The sequence below is a fragment of the Vulpes vulpes genome, chromosome 10 (assembly GCF_048418805.1).
Source record: "Vulpes vulpes isolate BD-2025 chromosome 10, VulVul3, whole genome shotgun sequence".
NCBI lineage: Eukaryota > Metazoa > Chordata > Mammalia > Carnivora > Canidae > Vulpes > Vulpes vulpes.
In genome coordinates this window covers 82636441-82651748 of record NC_132789.1, presented here as the reverse complement: position 1 = coordinate 82651748, position 15308 = coordinate 82636441, and the positions used below count along the sequence as shown (strand labels likewise).

The window sequence follows — 15308 nt, the reverse complement described above, 5'->3', positions numbered from 1 at the left end:
TAATACTAAAAACTGTCTAAAAAAATCACAGATTTACTTTAAAATATCACATAAGTTCAAGCGTTTTTCATTTTTTAAGCTATGTGTGAAAATTAAAAAAAAAACAAAAAAAGTATCTTTCAAGTGAATGTTTTTACTTTCTCCCTCAATATAAAATTAAATATTGTAATTTTCTATTTCAGATTTCCTGATAATCAAAAAACTGAGACTTAAACCAGCTTTGGACTCAGCAACAAAGCAAGAAGAAACGTATCATGTCACCTTTGTCTTCATAACTATAATAGGAATATGTTTCAAATTAATACAGATAGAATTGTAATAAAACTATGACTACGTTTAGATTGGATTTTGGTATTGCAGTGTACAAATTCATTCTAAATCATCTAAATTCATAAAAATAATAATACATCTCAAATGGTTAGAAATATCAATAATCATTCATAAAACAAACTAAAATTTTGCTCTTATCCACTCTCCCACAAGAAAGAGTGTTATTATAGAATCAGAATTTGGTTGTATCTAATGAGAAAATCATTTTAAACTTAAGGAAATCTATGTTGAATAAACATGGGAAAATATTTATTAAAATTCGGGAAGTCTTTTCAACATAGATGAAAGGATTATAAGCAGCAGAGACTATTGTACCATTCAAAACAGTTTCCTTTACAGAGGTAAAGATGGCTTTACCTCTGTAAAGGAAACTTCTGTTTCCTCTACTCACACCACTTCTGACACCAAATGCATGGGGTTTTACACACCAAGCAATTCTCCAATTCTCAGCAGATACCGACTGGCTGTCTTACAATTTAACTCAATTCTGACACTAACTGCCAGGAGTTAGTACAGATCTCAGACTAAGGGATAAGTTCCACAAGATTCTTTCCCACCTTAAATTCTAATCACAATGCCCAGGGTGTCACTTATACTTCTGTCTGACTTGGCTACATACTGGGGACTCCCACAAACCCCTCCTTAACTTCAATAATTTGCTATATCAGCTCATGGAACTTACAGAAACAGATACTTACCTTGCCCGTTTACCATGAAGAATACAATAAAAGATAGAGATAAGCAGCCAAATAGAAGAGAGACACTGGCAAGGTATGGGAGAGAAGGCCTAAGCTTTCATGCCCTCTCTGGGTGCATCACCCTCCCAGCACCCCTGTACATTCACCGACCAGAAGCTCTCCAAATCCTTTCAGATGAGGTTTATATGGAGTCTTGGCAGCATAGGTATGATTGATTAAATCATTGGCCATCACTGATTAACTCAGCCTCCAACCTCTCCTCTTTGCAAGGTCAGGAGATGGGCCTGAAAGTTTCAACACTCTAATCACATGGTTGGCTCCCATTGCACCCAGACTCCATCCTTTAGAGCTTTCCAAAATCCACCTCATTAATAAAAATTCCATGTAGTTGAAAGGGTCTTGTTATGAATGACAAAAGATGATCCTTTCTTTTTTTATTATTTTTTTTATTGGAGTTCAATTTGCCAACATATAGCATAGCACCCAGTGCTCATCCCGCCTAGTGCCCCCATCAGTGTCCATCACCCAGTCACCCCAACCCCCCACCCACCTCCCTTTCCACTACCCTTTGTTCGTTTCCCAGAGTTAGGTGTCTCTCATGTTTTGTCACCCTCACTGATATTTTCACTCATTTTCTCTCCTTTCCCTTTATTCCCTTTCACTAATTTTTATATTCCCCAAATGAGTGAGACCATATAATGTTTGTCCTTTTCCAATTGACTTATTTCACTCAGCATAATACCCGCCAGTCCCATCCACATCAAAGCAAATGGTGGGTATTTGTCGTTTCTAATGGCTGAGTAATATTCCATTGTAGATGAATGGATAAAGAAGATGTGGTATATATATATATAAGATGATCCTTTCATGTTTATCATTCCAGAGCTATTTCCAGAACTGGGGACAAAACCCAAATATTATAACGAAAGATGTTTCTTTCACCTTTAGCTCTCTGGAGCCAGGCACAAAACCCAAATCTTAATTTATTTCCTTTCTATGCCAGGAATCGGGTACAAAGACCAAATATGTACTTCTTACACTATTACAACATTACACTGTGTAAAGCCATATTTTATACTTTTAGCTCATCATATATCTGACTGTTGAACAACACAGGTCTGAACTATGTAAGTCCACTTATATGTGTATTTTTTACATATAAATATAGTACAGTACTAAGTATTTTGGCTTCCTTGTGATTTTCTTAACACTTGCGTTTCTGTAGCTTACTTTGTTGTAAGAATACAGTATATAGTACATATACAAAATATGTGTTAATCAACTGTTTATGTTATCAGGCTTCCAGCCAACATTAGGCTATTAATAGTTTAGTTTTAGGGGAGTCAAAATTGTATGTGTATTTTGACTGTGCAGGGGATTGGTGCTCCTAACCCCCACCTTGTCCAAGGATCAACTGTATAGTAAAATGTGTCCATGTCAATTTTAAAAGATTAAGAAAAGTCTTCAGTCTTAGGTCCTTCCCCTATTGCATCTTACCATAATAAATGTGCTGAAATCACTTGTTTTCTATACAAGAGCAAAATCTGTGTGCTCATCATCTCATATAATCTGATCACATAGAACTACAAACATACAGAATCAAACAGAGGGGCTTGTGTTTCTAATCTCGGGCTGGGGAATGCCTTGCTAATTAACAAACCAGGTCAGGTGCAGAATTAACAATGACTACAACATATGTGATTACATTAAAATATTCATTCAGTGAAAAGGTCACTAAACAAAGTTAAGAGACCAATTACAAAAGAGAATATGGGCAGCCCCAGTGGCTCAGCAGTTTAGCACCGCCTGCCTTCAGCCCAGGGCGGGATCCTGGAGACCCGGGATCAAGTCCCCTGCATGGAGCCTGCTTCTCCCTCTGCCTGTGTCTCTGCCTCTCTCTATATATGTCTCTCATAAATAAATAAAATATTTTAAAAAAAAAAGAGAGAAGAATTTGCAACAACAGTCAAAAAACCAATGCCCATAAAACACAAATAATTTATGAAAAAAAGATTAATAAAGAAGAAGAGCAGGGAAAAGAAGAAGAGAAAAAGAAAAAGACAATCTAATAAGAAAAAGGATAGAACATAGCATTGGAACTTTAGTTGTTATCAGCTTAAAATAAACTGTTATAAATATGAGATGTTTTATATAAGCCTTACGGTAACCACAAAGCAAAAGCCTATGGTAGTTACACAGAACATAAAGGGATATGAACATAACACTACAGAATATCATCAAATCACAGAGGAAAAGAGCAAGAGAAGAAGAAAGAAAAGAATTACAAAGCAGCTGGAAAACAAGTTTAAAATGGCAAAAAATCCAATCAATACTTTTTTTTTAAGTGCAAATGGACTAAATACTGCAATCAAAAGACATTGAGTGGCTAAAAGGATTAAAAACAAAAACAAGACCCAACTGTATGTCACCTACAAGAGACTCTCTTCAGCTTTAAAGATTCACAAGACTGCAAGTGAAGGGGTAGGAAAGCATGCTACATAAAAATGGAAACCCAAAGAAAGCTAGGATGCTATACTTATATAAGACAAAATAGACATTAAGTCAAAGACTGTAATAGGACACAAAGAAACACATTATGTAATAATAAAGGGAACAATCCAACAGGATCTAACATTTGTAAATATTTATGCACCCATCATAGGAACACCTAAATATAGGAAGCAAATATTAACAGACCTAAAGGGAGAAATAGACAGCAATACAATAATACTAGGAAACTTTAATACCTCCACTTTCATCAATAGATAGATCATCAAGACAGAAAATCAATAAGGAAACATTGGCCTTAAATGACACATTAGACCAAATGGACTTAACAGACATATCCAGAACATTTCATCCAAAAGAAACAGAGTATGTATGGAACATTCTCCAGGATAGATCATATGTTTAAGCCACAAAACACATCTTTAAAAATTTAAGGTTGAAAACATATTAAGCATCTTTTCCACCCACAATGGTATGAAACCTGTAATCAATTACAAGAAAAAAAAGGAAAATTCATAAATATGGGGAGATTAAACAACCTGCTACCGAACAATCAATTGGTCAGCAAAGAAATCAAGAAATTTAAAAAATATCTTGAGATAAATGAAAATGGAAATATGAAATGTCAAAACTTAAGGGACGCAGGAAAAATAGTTCTGAAAGTTAAGGTAAATGAAGCCCAAAATTAACAGAGGAAGGAAATAACAAAGATCAAAATGCAAATAAATAAAATAGAGACTAACAAGATAATAGAAAAGATCAATGAAAATAAGACCTGGGGGTTTTTTTGAAAAAAATAAAACAGACAAAACTTTAGCTAGACTTACCAAAAAAAGGAAGCGGATTCAAAGTGAGAAATGAAAGAGTAGATGTTACAACTGAAAACACAGAAATAGAAAGGATCATAACAGACTGCTATAAACAATTAGACACCAACAAATTGGACAACCTAGAAGAAATGGAGAGAGTCCTAGAAGCAAACAACCTACCAATACTGAATCATGAAATAGAAAATCTGAATAGACCAATTACCAGTAAGGAGATTGAATTAGTAATCAAAAACCTCCCAACAAATAGAAGGCCACGACTGATGGCTTCACTGTCAGTGTCTACCAAATATTTTTATTTTTTTCCTATTTATTTGTTATTTTTTCCTCCAAATTTTTATTTAAATTCTAGTTAACATATAGTATAGTATTGATTTCAGGTTTAGATTTTAGTGATTCATCGCTTACATACAACAGTGCTCATCATAACAAGTGTCCTCCTAATACCCACCATCCATCTAGCGCATCCCCCACTCATCTTCCATCAATCCTCAGTTTGCTCTTTATCGTTAAGAGTCTCTATGGTTTGCTTCCCCCTCTCCTTTTTTTCCCCTTTCTCATACATTCATCTATTTTGTTTCCTAAATTCCACATAGTGGAATTTCCTAATTCCACAAGTGAAATCATATGGTATTTGTCTTTCTCTGACATTTCACTTAGCATAATACACTCTAGCTCAGGGCACCTGGGTGACTCAGTGGTTGAGGATCTGCCTTTGGCTCAGGTCATGATCTGGGGTCCTGGGATTGAGTCAGTCATCAGGCTGCCCGCAGGAAGCCTGCTTCTCCCTCTGCCAATGTCTCTGCCTTTCTCTCTGTGTCTTTCATGAATAAATAAATAAAATCTTAAAAAAAAATACACTCTAGCTCTATCCATATTGTTGCAAATGGCAAGACTTCATTTACAGATGGCTGAGTAATAGTCCATTATATATGTATACCACATCTTTTTCCATTCATCAGTTGATGGGCACTTCTACCAAATATTTTTACAAGAATTAAGATAAATCCTTCTCAAACTCTTCCAAAAAAAAAAAGAATAAAATCCATATATAATAAAAAACATCCAACAAAATGAGTATAGATGGAACATACCACAACATAACAAAGGCCATATATGACAAGCCCGTAGCAAACATCATACTCAATGGTGAAAAACTGAAAGCTTTTCCCCTAAGATCAGGAATAAGACAGGATGCCCACTCTCAACATTTTTATTCAACATAGTCCTAGCCGCAGCAATTAGACAAGTAAAATAAATAAAAGACATTAGAAAAGAAAGGCAATGGTCTCCATTTGCAAATGACATGATTCTATATCTAGAAAACCCTAAAGACCCCACTAAATAACTCTCAGAGTGAATAATAAATTCAGTAAAGTTACAGGATACAATATCAATATATAAACATTAGTTCTGTTTCTACAAACTAATTATCATAAAGAGAAATTAAGAAAATAATCCCATGGCATCAAAAAGACTAAAATACCTAGGAATGAAAATTATAAGACACTGATAAATTGAAGAAGTCACAAAAAAATAGATAATTCTCTGCTCACGGATTCAAAGAATTAATATTTTTAAAATGTCCTTACAACCCAAAAGAATCTACAGATTCAGTACAGTCCCTATCAAAAGTCCAACGGCACTTTTCACAGAAATAGGAAAACTATCCTAAAATGTCTATGAAACCACAAAAAACTCTGAAGCTAAAGCAATTTTGAGAAAGAACAAAACCAGAGGCATCACATTTTCTGATTTCAAACTATATTACAAAATTATAGTAATCAAAATAGCATGGTATTGGCATAAAAACAGACACATAGATCAATACAACAGAATAGAGAGCTTTATTAATTTACAAGAGCCAAGAATTTACAACAGGGAAAGGATAGTCTTATCTTTTGGCGGGGGGAGTAGTCTTTTCAATAAGGGTGTTGGGAAAACTGGACAGTCACATAAAAAAGAATGAAATTGGACCAGTATTTTATAGCATACACAAAAATAAACTCAAAATGGATTAAACAATTGAATGTGAGACTTGAAAACATAATTCTCCTGGAGAAAAAACATAGATCGTAAGCTCTCTGACATCAGTCTTCATGATTGTTTTGGATTTGGCAACAAAAGCAAAATAAACAAGTGGGACTATAGTAAACTAAAAAGCATCTGTGCTGCAAGTGAAAGCATCAACCAAATGAAAAGGCAACTTAAATGGGAGGAAAATATTTACATATCATTTATCTAATAAGGAGTTAATGTCCAAAATATAAATACAACTCAATAGCAAAAGCAATTCAATTTAAAAATAGGCAGAGGAACTGAACAGACATTTTTCCAAAGAAGACCAACAGGTACATGAAAAGATGCTCAACATCACTAATCATCAGAGAAATGCAAATCAAAACCACACTGAGGTATCACTTCACACCTGTTAGAATAGCTATTACCAAAAAAAAAAAAAAAAAAAACAAGATATAACAAGTGTTGATAAGGATGTGGAGAAAAGAAAGATTACTATCTCAAAAGATATATGCACCTCCATGTTCATTGCAGCATTATTTATGATAGCTAAGATATGAAACAATTTAAGTTTCCATTGATAGATAAATATATAAAGAAAATGTGGTATATGTAATTATAATATATATGTATTTCATTTATCCCATACATACATACATATTGAATTTTATTCAACCATAAAAAAAAAAGAAATTCTGCCATTTCCAACAATATTGATGGACCTTGAGGGCATTGTGGTAAGTGAAATAAGTCAGACAAACACTATATGTGGAATCAACAACAACAACAACAGAAGAAAAAAAAAAAACCCTCATAGATAGAACAGATTGGTGGTTGCCAGAGTCAGAGAATGGGTAATGTTCAAAATGGGTGAAGGTGGTCAAAAGGTACAAATGTCTAGCTATAAAATAAATAACTAGCTGGCTCAGTTGGTGGAACACATAACCCTTGATCTTGGGGTTGTGAGTTCGAGCCCTATGTTGGGCGTACAGATTATTTAAAAATAAAATTTAAATAAATACCCTTATTTTTTTATTTTTTGTAAATATAAATAAATAAATAAATAAATAAATAAATAAATAAATAAATAAATAAATAAAATATGTTCTGGGGATATAACGTACAACATAGTGACTATAGTTACCAATGGTATATTGTATTTTTGAAAGTTTCTGACAGAGTAGATCCTAAAAGTTCTCATCACAAGAGAGAATCCAAAGTAGACTCCCCAACGAGAGCCAGGGCCCTGACCTCACTACCGTGAGATTATGACCTAAGCAGAAATCAAGAATCAGACACCTAACCAACTGAACCACCCAGGGGCCTCTGTTTTTTAGATTCTTTAGTAAGACTTCCCAAAAGTTGTTTAGAAAAATGCATCCCAGTTTACAATAAACAAATACGTTTGTGCTTTTATATCTTAGCTAACACTGAATATATCCTAATAGATATCTATTGATCTAGTTTTTAATGGACCCTTTATCTTTCTTCCTTTCCCCCACATCTTCTCTTCGAAGGCCTTCCTTCTCCCTGCTGGGAGTGATATGCATATCTCCTCAGGGATGATGGCATATATGGAAATGTAGAAGACAGAGACATGTTCATTTCGCTCTCAAAAGCCACATTTAAAGGTAAAATATAGGAAGGCTTTAGAAAAATAAATGAATGAGACTTCCTCTAAGGTGGATAGTTTTAATGCCTTCTTCCCAAAGTTACTTTGCCCAGATACAAATTACAAACTATATTATGGAAAGTAGTGTGGCCATGTAATTATCATGGGATTTTTATATTAAAAAAAGGTGATCTAAATTCACTGAAAATCAAAGAAAGGAAAAGACTCCAATGCTGCTGGTTTAATTACTACTCTATTAAAAATATTTTCTTTCCAAATATCTTGCTTTTGTATCTAACTTCTCCAGCTCTATCTGAAATAACAGTTCTCTGTAGCATCATACCTATGAAACTATGAAACTGCAATTGATTCTATGAGGTTAGTGTCCCACAAATCCTGAATTCTGAGTATATGTATATATGGATTACCTCAAAATTTCTTTTAAATATTCTCAATAATTATTTGCTTAGACAATCTAGAATTTACCAGGCTGAATAAATTTGGCCTCAGAGAACAATAACCTTATCACCACTTTACAATCCCTAAACTGTAAACATGTTCTGCACCCATGTTCATGAACATGAACACAAATTTGCATTTCTTTGTGCTCAAAGAAATGCAAATTAAAACAACTATATAATATTTGGCCTATTATATGATCAAAAATTTAAAAGAATAAAAATAACCAGTGTTACAATGTTGAGTAAACAAGGGGGTAGAAATATAAATTGTAAAAAAAGAAAAAAAAAAGTGATTTGACAGTATGTACTAAAAGCTTTTAAAAACTCTTTGACCCTGCAATTTCATTTCTAAGAATTTATCTCAGGAAATAATCAGACAAGTGAGAAATGATGAAGGTACAATGCTATTTATAAAGTTTCTTTCTCATACTAGCATAAGAACAAACAAATAATACCTAGATTCAACCTAAATTCCCAATAATAATAAATATTGGGTCAAATAATTTATAGTACCTTCATACTAAGCATATTAGTTTTCTATTGCTGCTGTAATAAATTACTATAAATATAGCAGTTTAAAACAATACTCATTTGTTAACCTCACAGTTCTGCAGTTCAAAAGTCTAGGCTGGCTTGGCTGGGTTTTCTGCTGTGGGTCTCAAAAAGCCAAATCAGGGTATCTGCTGAGCTGGGTTCCTTATCTGCCCGATCTGGGATGGCAGCTGCTTCCACCTTCAGTTAGGCTGTTGGCAGAATTCAAGTCATTGTAGCTGTAGGACTGAGGTCTCTGTTGCCCAGCTGGCTGTCAGCCACAGGCCACGCTCAGCAACTGAGGCCACCAGCATTCCTTCCTATAGCTGCCTCATTCTTAGCGGTAGCAATAGTGCAGAGAGTCCTTCTAGGTTTCAAGACGCTCTAATTTCCCTTCTGTAACAGCCAGAAAAAATTCTCTGCTTTTAAGGGCTCGAGTGATTAGATTAGCCTCATCCAGACACTTTCCCCAACTGTGCCGTATAAAGTAATACAATCATGACGTGGTATGTCCTCATTAGTCACAAGTTCCTGTGACTAGGATGAGACATCGTGAGGAGCAGCGAGCAGGGGCAGAGGCATAATTCTACCCTACCATACCACGGACCGAAACACAATAACCACAAATCATGATGGTAGAACTGAATCTGGCTTGCCTGCCCCGAAATATAAACTGGGAATTAAAATTCTGATATGTTTCTATAGCCTTTGGCTGCAATTCTGTAGCACTGCCTTGGGTCCTGGATGCTCTCCGAACCCCTCCTCTAGCACGACCTCAGCCCACCCTGCTCTAGCAATGAAAGGACGGCTGCATGCTACGGCAATAAACCTCTGGGCCACAGTCTGCCCTTTTTTTGCTTGGTACCCATGAAATAGCAACCATTAAGTATTTTTAATACCACCCGTGGATTTGGCAGTATATTTAATAGCAGAAAAGAAGGATATTAGAATACTATTAAGTAAGGGAAGAACACATGTTTACTTAGAATGAATAGATAGATACATAGGTACATTTATGATAGATTTGATAGATACACACATACACACAAATATGTATGTATGTTTGTATTGGCTTATTCATACTAGTGAATATATATGAGAGCAATTCCTGAAATTTGCATGATTTATTTATATTACTGAATATGCATAGAAGTAATTCCTGAAAGATAAACCATAAAATATTAACAGTTGTTATTTCTAAAAGATAGAATTTCAGGTGATAGAAATCTAATCTTTAAAATTTTCTGTATTTTCCAATGAACATGTATTATCGGCATGATGAAAAGAATATATGATAAAGGCACAACAAGTTCTGTACCTTTCCTTCTATGAGGGGAAAAAAATCCCTCAGTTTTGAACCTCTATTTCTTAATCAGCAAAATAAACTACATATTTTTCATCCTTTCCAGCTCTATGAGCTTCTGATTCTAAACACGCACTTAACAATGTACTTAAGTTCAATCCTGGTTAAAAGAGGAGGGGGGTGGGAAAGGAAGCCATTAGAGTTATAAGATATTAAGTATTCATTTTGTCCACTTAAAACATTGTAAAAAACTGTAATTTCTTTTTAAGATGACATGATTCACTCAAGATCAAGGTTCTCATTGCAATTGTTTGTTGGTCTTTGCTAATTGTAAAGGTGCTGTAGGTTTATTCTAGCTTTTAAACTGCATGTCCTGAACTGTCATTATCAAAGTGACAAGCACTGAGGATACTGTAGATTACAGTGGAAAACAGAGAGGCTACATCCATGGAGCCAACATTCAAGATGAAGAACAATGTCCTAACAAGTGAGTAAATAAACAAGACGTATTGCTATAAAAACTTGAAGGTAATAAAAGAGAAAGTAACAGTTGAACTGAGACCTGCAGTATGAAAAGAATAGAGCAGTTTGAAAAAGCCAAAAGAAGCGGAGAGAACAGCAGTGCAAAAGCTCTGCGACAAGAAAGGGCTGGAGTATTTGCGGAATACAAATGAGAATGGTGTGATTGCACTAGAATGAGTGGGAAACAGTGTCACTGAATGAAGTTAAAGCGAAATATGCAGGGACCAGATTACATAAGTATCCCTTAGACCAGAGAAAAGAATTCAGATTTTATTATAAGTATCAATGGGAGGGCAGCCTGGATGGCTCAGCGGTTTAGCGCTGCCTTCAGCCCAGGGCGTGATCCTGGAGACCCTGGGATCGAGTCACATGTCGGGCTCCCTGCATGGAGCCTGCTTCTCCCTCTGCCTGTGTCTCTGCTTCTCTCTCTCTCTCTCTCTAGTTCTGTGCCTCTCATGAATAAATAAATAAAATCTTATAAATAAATAAATAAATAATCAATGGGAAGCCATTCAAAACTTCTAAACAGAAAGAGATATGTTTTGAAAGTGTTAAAGACAACTTTGGCGTAGGGAAGAGATTATAAGAGGGCAAAGGTGGTACCTTGGAGACCTATGAGGATTCCTGCAGTAATCCAGGCAAGAGATAGATGAGCATCACTAAGAATAACAGGGTGTCAATGAAGATGGACAAAAGCAAATGGTTTATAACATATTTTTAAGGTATAATCTGCAAAATTTGCTGATGAGACTGGTTGAGATGGTAAGAAAAAAGAGGAAAATCAAAATGGATCCTAGAGTTTTTCCTTGAGCAAAGTGATGATTGGTAGTATATTTACTAAGATGAGAAAAGCTAGAGGAAGATCAATATTTGAGGGTAAAATCAAAAGCTCTGTTTTAAACACAGGTTTGAGATGCTTATTAAACCTCCTACAGGAGAAGTCAAAGAGGCAGACATCAAAGTGCAGAACTCAAAGAGGAAGTCAGGGTAGAGATAACAGTTTGGAAGTCAACAGAATATGAATGGTAGTTAAAAAAGAGAGGCCAAGATGGACATACTCAATTCAAAATTTAGGGACAGTAAGCTTGAATATAGGAAAAGGAAATCAATTATGTTAACATAAAGCACACTAGTATCAAAAAAAAGAAATAATTACATATTCAATGATTCATTGAAAAGTACAAGCGTTATTAAATGCACATATTTAGGACTAAAGTTTAGAACCTAGAATTACCTACTAAGCAACAACTGGAGAAAAACAATCTCATTCCCTAAGAGAAATACCAATCTGAAATGTCTAGCTTGTTATTGGCAAGTCATTTACTCATGAATAGAAATAGCAAATCAAGTCAACAACACTTACTACGAGCCCAGTACTGCTCACCATGGAATATGGTAGCCATTAGGACTTCTAGCCAAACATCGTGACAAATTTCTAAGTAGCAGTTAATTATAATGAATCCATAATGCTCTTAATTCTGAAAGCATTACCATGGCATGTGTGAACATTTATATATTACAAATGTTGAATATACAAACTTATATTAAGTGTTTAAAGAAGAAATGCAGTTAGTTTGATATGACATTTTAATGATTCGGTAAATTGGATTTTTTTTCTCTAACTTTCAGTTAGATATTGACATTAAGAGGAGAGATTTTCAAAATTCACATTGTTGGAAAATTTTGTAAGTCAATTTTAAGTATACTTCTAACCAAATTTATTTTTTGAAGTTCCCTCTGAAGAAATAAAATGATCATACATAATATGTCACTTCAGAATATATTTGTTGGCTTAGGATAACATTTAACATATGTATACATAAAATTAATTTTACATAAATCCAATACATTTGATAGTCTTCAGATATTTAAACTGATTTATTAGCATCTTTCATGCTAGGTTATGTGTTAGATATGTGAAACACATAAGATACCATTCCTACTTCCAAAGAGATTAAGAATTTGTATCAGTTTTCTCATCATCAAAATTTGAATTTGATTACAGGTTACATTAATATAGGTCAAGAACTTATGTGATAGAATATGAGCAAATGTTTTCATTTTCTTTACTATTATAAAAATATTTCTTCAACAATAAATTTTAAGGCATTCAATATCATGACTTTTCATCATGATATATTTCCAAAACCTAAGTCCTGAATTTTTTTTTTTTTTTTTAAGATTTTATTCTTTTGGCCAGCCCGGGTGGTTCAGTGGTTTAGCGCCGCCTTGAGCCCAGGGCCTGATCCTGGAGACCCAGGATCCAGGATCCAGTCCGATGTCAGGCTCCCTGCATAGAGCCTGCTTCTCCCTCTGCCTGTGTCTCTGCCTCTCTCTCTCTCTCTCTCTCGTCTCTCATGAATGAATAAAAATCTTTTAAAAATAAAAAAAAAGATTTTATTCTTTTGAGATAAACAGAGACACATGGAGAGAGCACAAGCAGGGAGAGAGGCAGACGGAGAAGCAGACTCCCCGCTGAGCAGGGATCCCTATGTGGGGCTCCATCCCAGGACCCCGGGATCATGACCTGAGCAGAAGGCAGATGCTTAACCATCTGAGCCACTCAGATGCCCCAAGTCCTGAATTTTAATCTGACACTGTTTCTTAAAGATAATTTTACTACACTAAAACACAGATAGGGTGAACAATGCTATGAGACAGGACAACATAAAAGTTAATAGTTGTAAAATGTATCAGGATCTCATTTTTTATTATTGCTGAATAATATCTATTAAATGACATAACAGGGATCCCTGGGTGGCGCAGCGGTTTGGCGCCTGCCTTTGGCCCAGGGCGCGATCCTGGAGACCCGGGATCGAATCCCACGTCGGGCTCCCGGTGCATGGAGCCTGCTTCTCCCTCTGCCTGTGTCTCTGCCTCTCTCTCTCTCTCTCTCTCTGTATGACTATCATAAATAAATAAAAAAATAAATAAATAAATGACATAACACATTTTGTTTACCCACTCATCTGTTTATGCACATTTGGATTGTTGCACTTTTTGGCTATTATAAATAGTGCTACTACAAACTTTTGTGTACACCCAACGTTTATAGCAGCAATGTCCACAACAGCCAAACTGGGGAAGGAGCCTCAGTGTCCATCGACAGATGAATGGATAAAGAAGATGTGGTCTCTATATACAATGGACTATTACTCAGCCATCAGAAAGAACAAATACCCACCATTTGCTTCAATGTGGATGGAACTTGAGGGTATTATGCTGAGTGAAGTAAGTCAATCCGAGAAGGACAGACATGGTTTCACTCATACGGGGAATATAAGAAATAATGAAAGGGATTATAGGGGAAAGGAGGGAAAATGAGTGGGAAAAATTAGAGAGGGTGACAAAACATGAGAAACTCCTAACTCTGGGAAATGAACAAAGGGTAGCAGAAGGGGAGGTGGGTGGGGGGATGGGGTGACTGGGTGACGGGCACTGACGGGGGCACTTGATGGGATAAACACTGGGTGTTATACTATATGTTGGCAAATCGAACTCCAATAAAATATATATATATATATATATATATACACAAAAAAAAACAAACATTTGTGTACATTTTTGTTTGGACATTTGTTTTCAATTCTTTTGGAGTGAAATCTCTGGATCATAAATCAACTCTAGGTTTAGGTTTTTGAGGAACTGCCAAATTGTTCTCCAAAGCAGCTGCGCTTTTTATATTTTCACCGGCAAATAGGATTCCAGCTTTTCTGCATTCTTCCAACACTTGTGATTGTTCAACCTATTTGGGTACAAAGAATGAGATGCTGATACATTTTACAACACGGATGAACTTTTAAAACATTAGGCTAAGTGAAAAAAGCCAGACACAAGATGCCACATATTGTCTGAGTCTGTTTATAGGAAATGCCCAGAATAGGCAAAAATACAGAAGCAGAAAGTGTACTAATGGTTACCTGAGACAGGGGACTTAAGAGGAAATAGAGAGCGATTCCTAGTGGGTGTGGAGGTTCTTTGTTCTGAGATCACGTTGTGGTAATGATTGCACACTTCTATGAATATACAAAAATTGCTGGTTGTACATTTTTTAAAGGATATGTTTTGTGGTATGTGAATGATATCTCAATAAAGCTACTATTTGTAAAAACAACAATAAAAAATAATATAGGATACTGATAGCACCCTGTTTCATGTGTGTCATCAGGATTAAAATGAGTTAATATTTAAAAATGCTTAAATAAAAATACTTGACCTACAGTAAATGATAAATAAGAGACTTTCTCATCAAGGTAAAAGTTCACTTTTTTTTTTTTGATACACCCCTCCCCACACTCCAAACACATTGTGTTAATAGCACAAAAATAATTTGTAATATATACAACCAATAAAATATTACTATTTAGAATGTAATAAATTACACAAATAAATAGGAAAGACCAATACTATGTAAAAATGGCCAACTTATAAGAATACACAGTTCATAGGCTAAGAACTCCAAAAAGTCAAGAAAAATATGATAATATAATTACCTTG

General features: G+C 35.0%; 1 protein-coding gene across 1 annotated transcript in view; it reads left to right on the top strand.

The window, feature by feature from the left end:
* The window catches only part of TTC29 (tetratricopeptide repeat domain 29), a 247827-nt gene extending 245619 nt beyond the window's left edge, over positions 1–2208 (top strand). Inside the window, exon 13 of the mRNA XM_026018176.2 lies at positions 183–2208. Coding sequence (XP_025873961.2) covers positions 183–213 — 31 coding nt within the window. The 3' untranslated portion in view covers positions 214–2208. The remainder of the gene's footprint in view (positions 1–182) is intronic.
* Positions 2209–15308: the final 13100 nt, after the last annotated feature.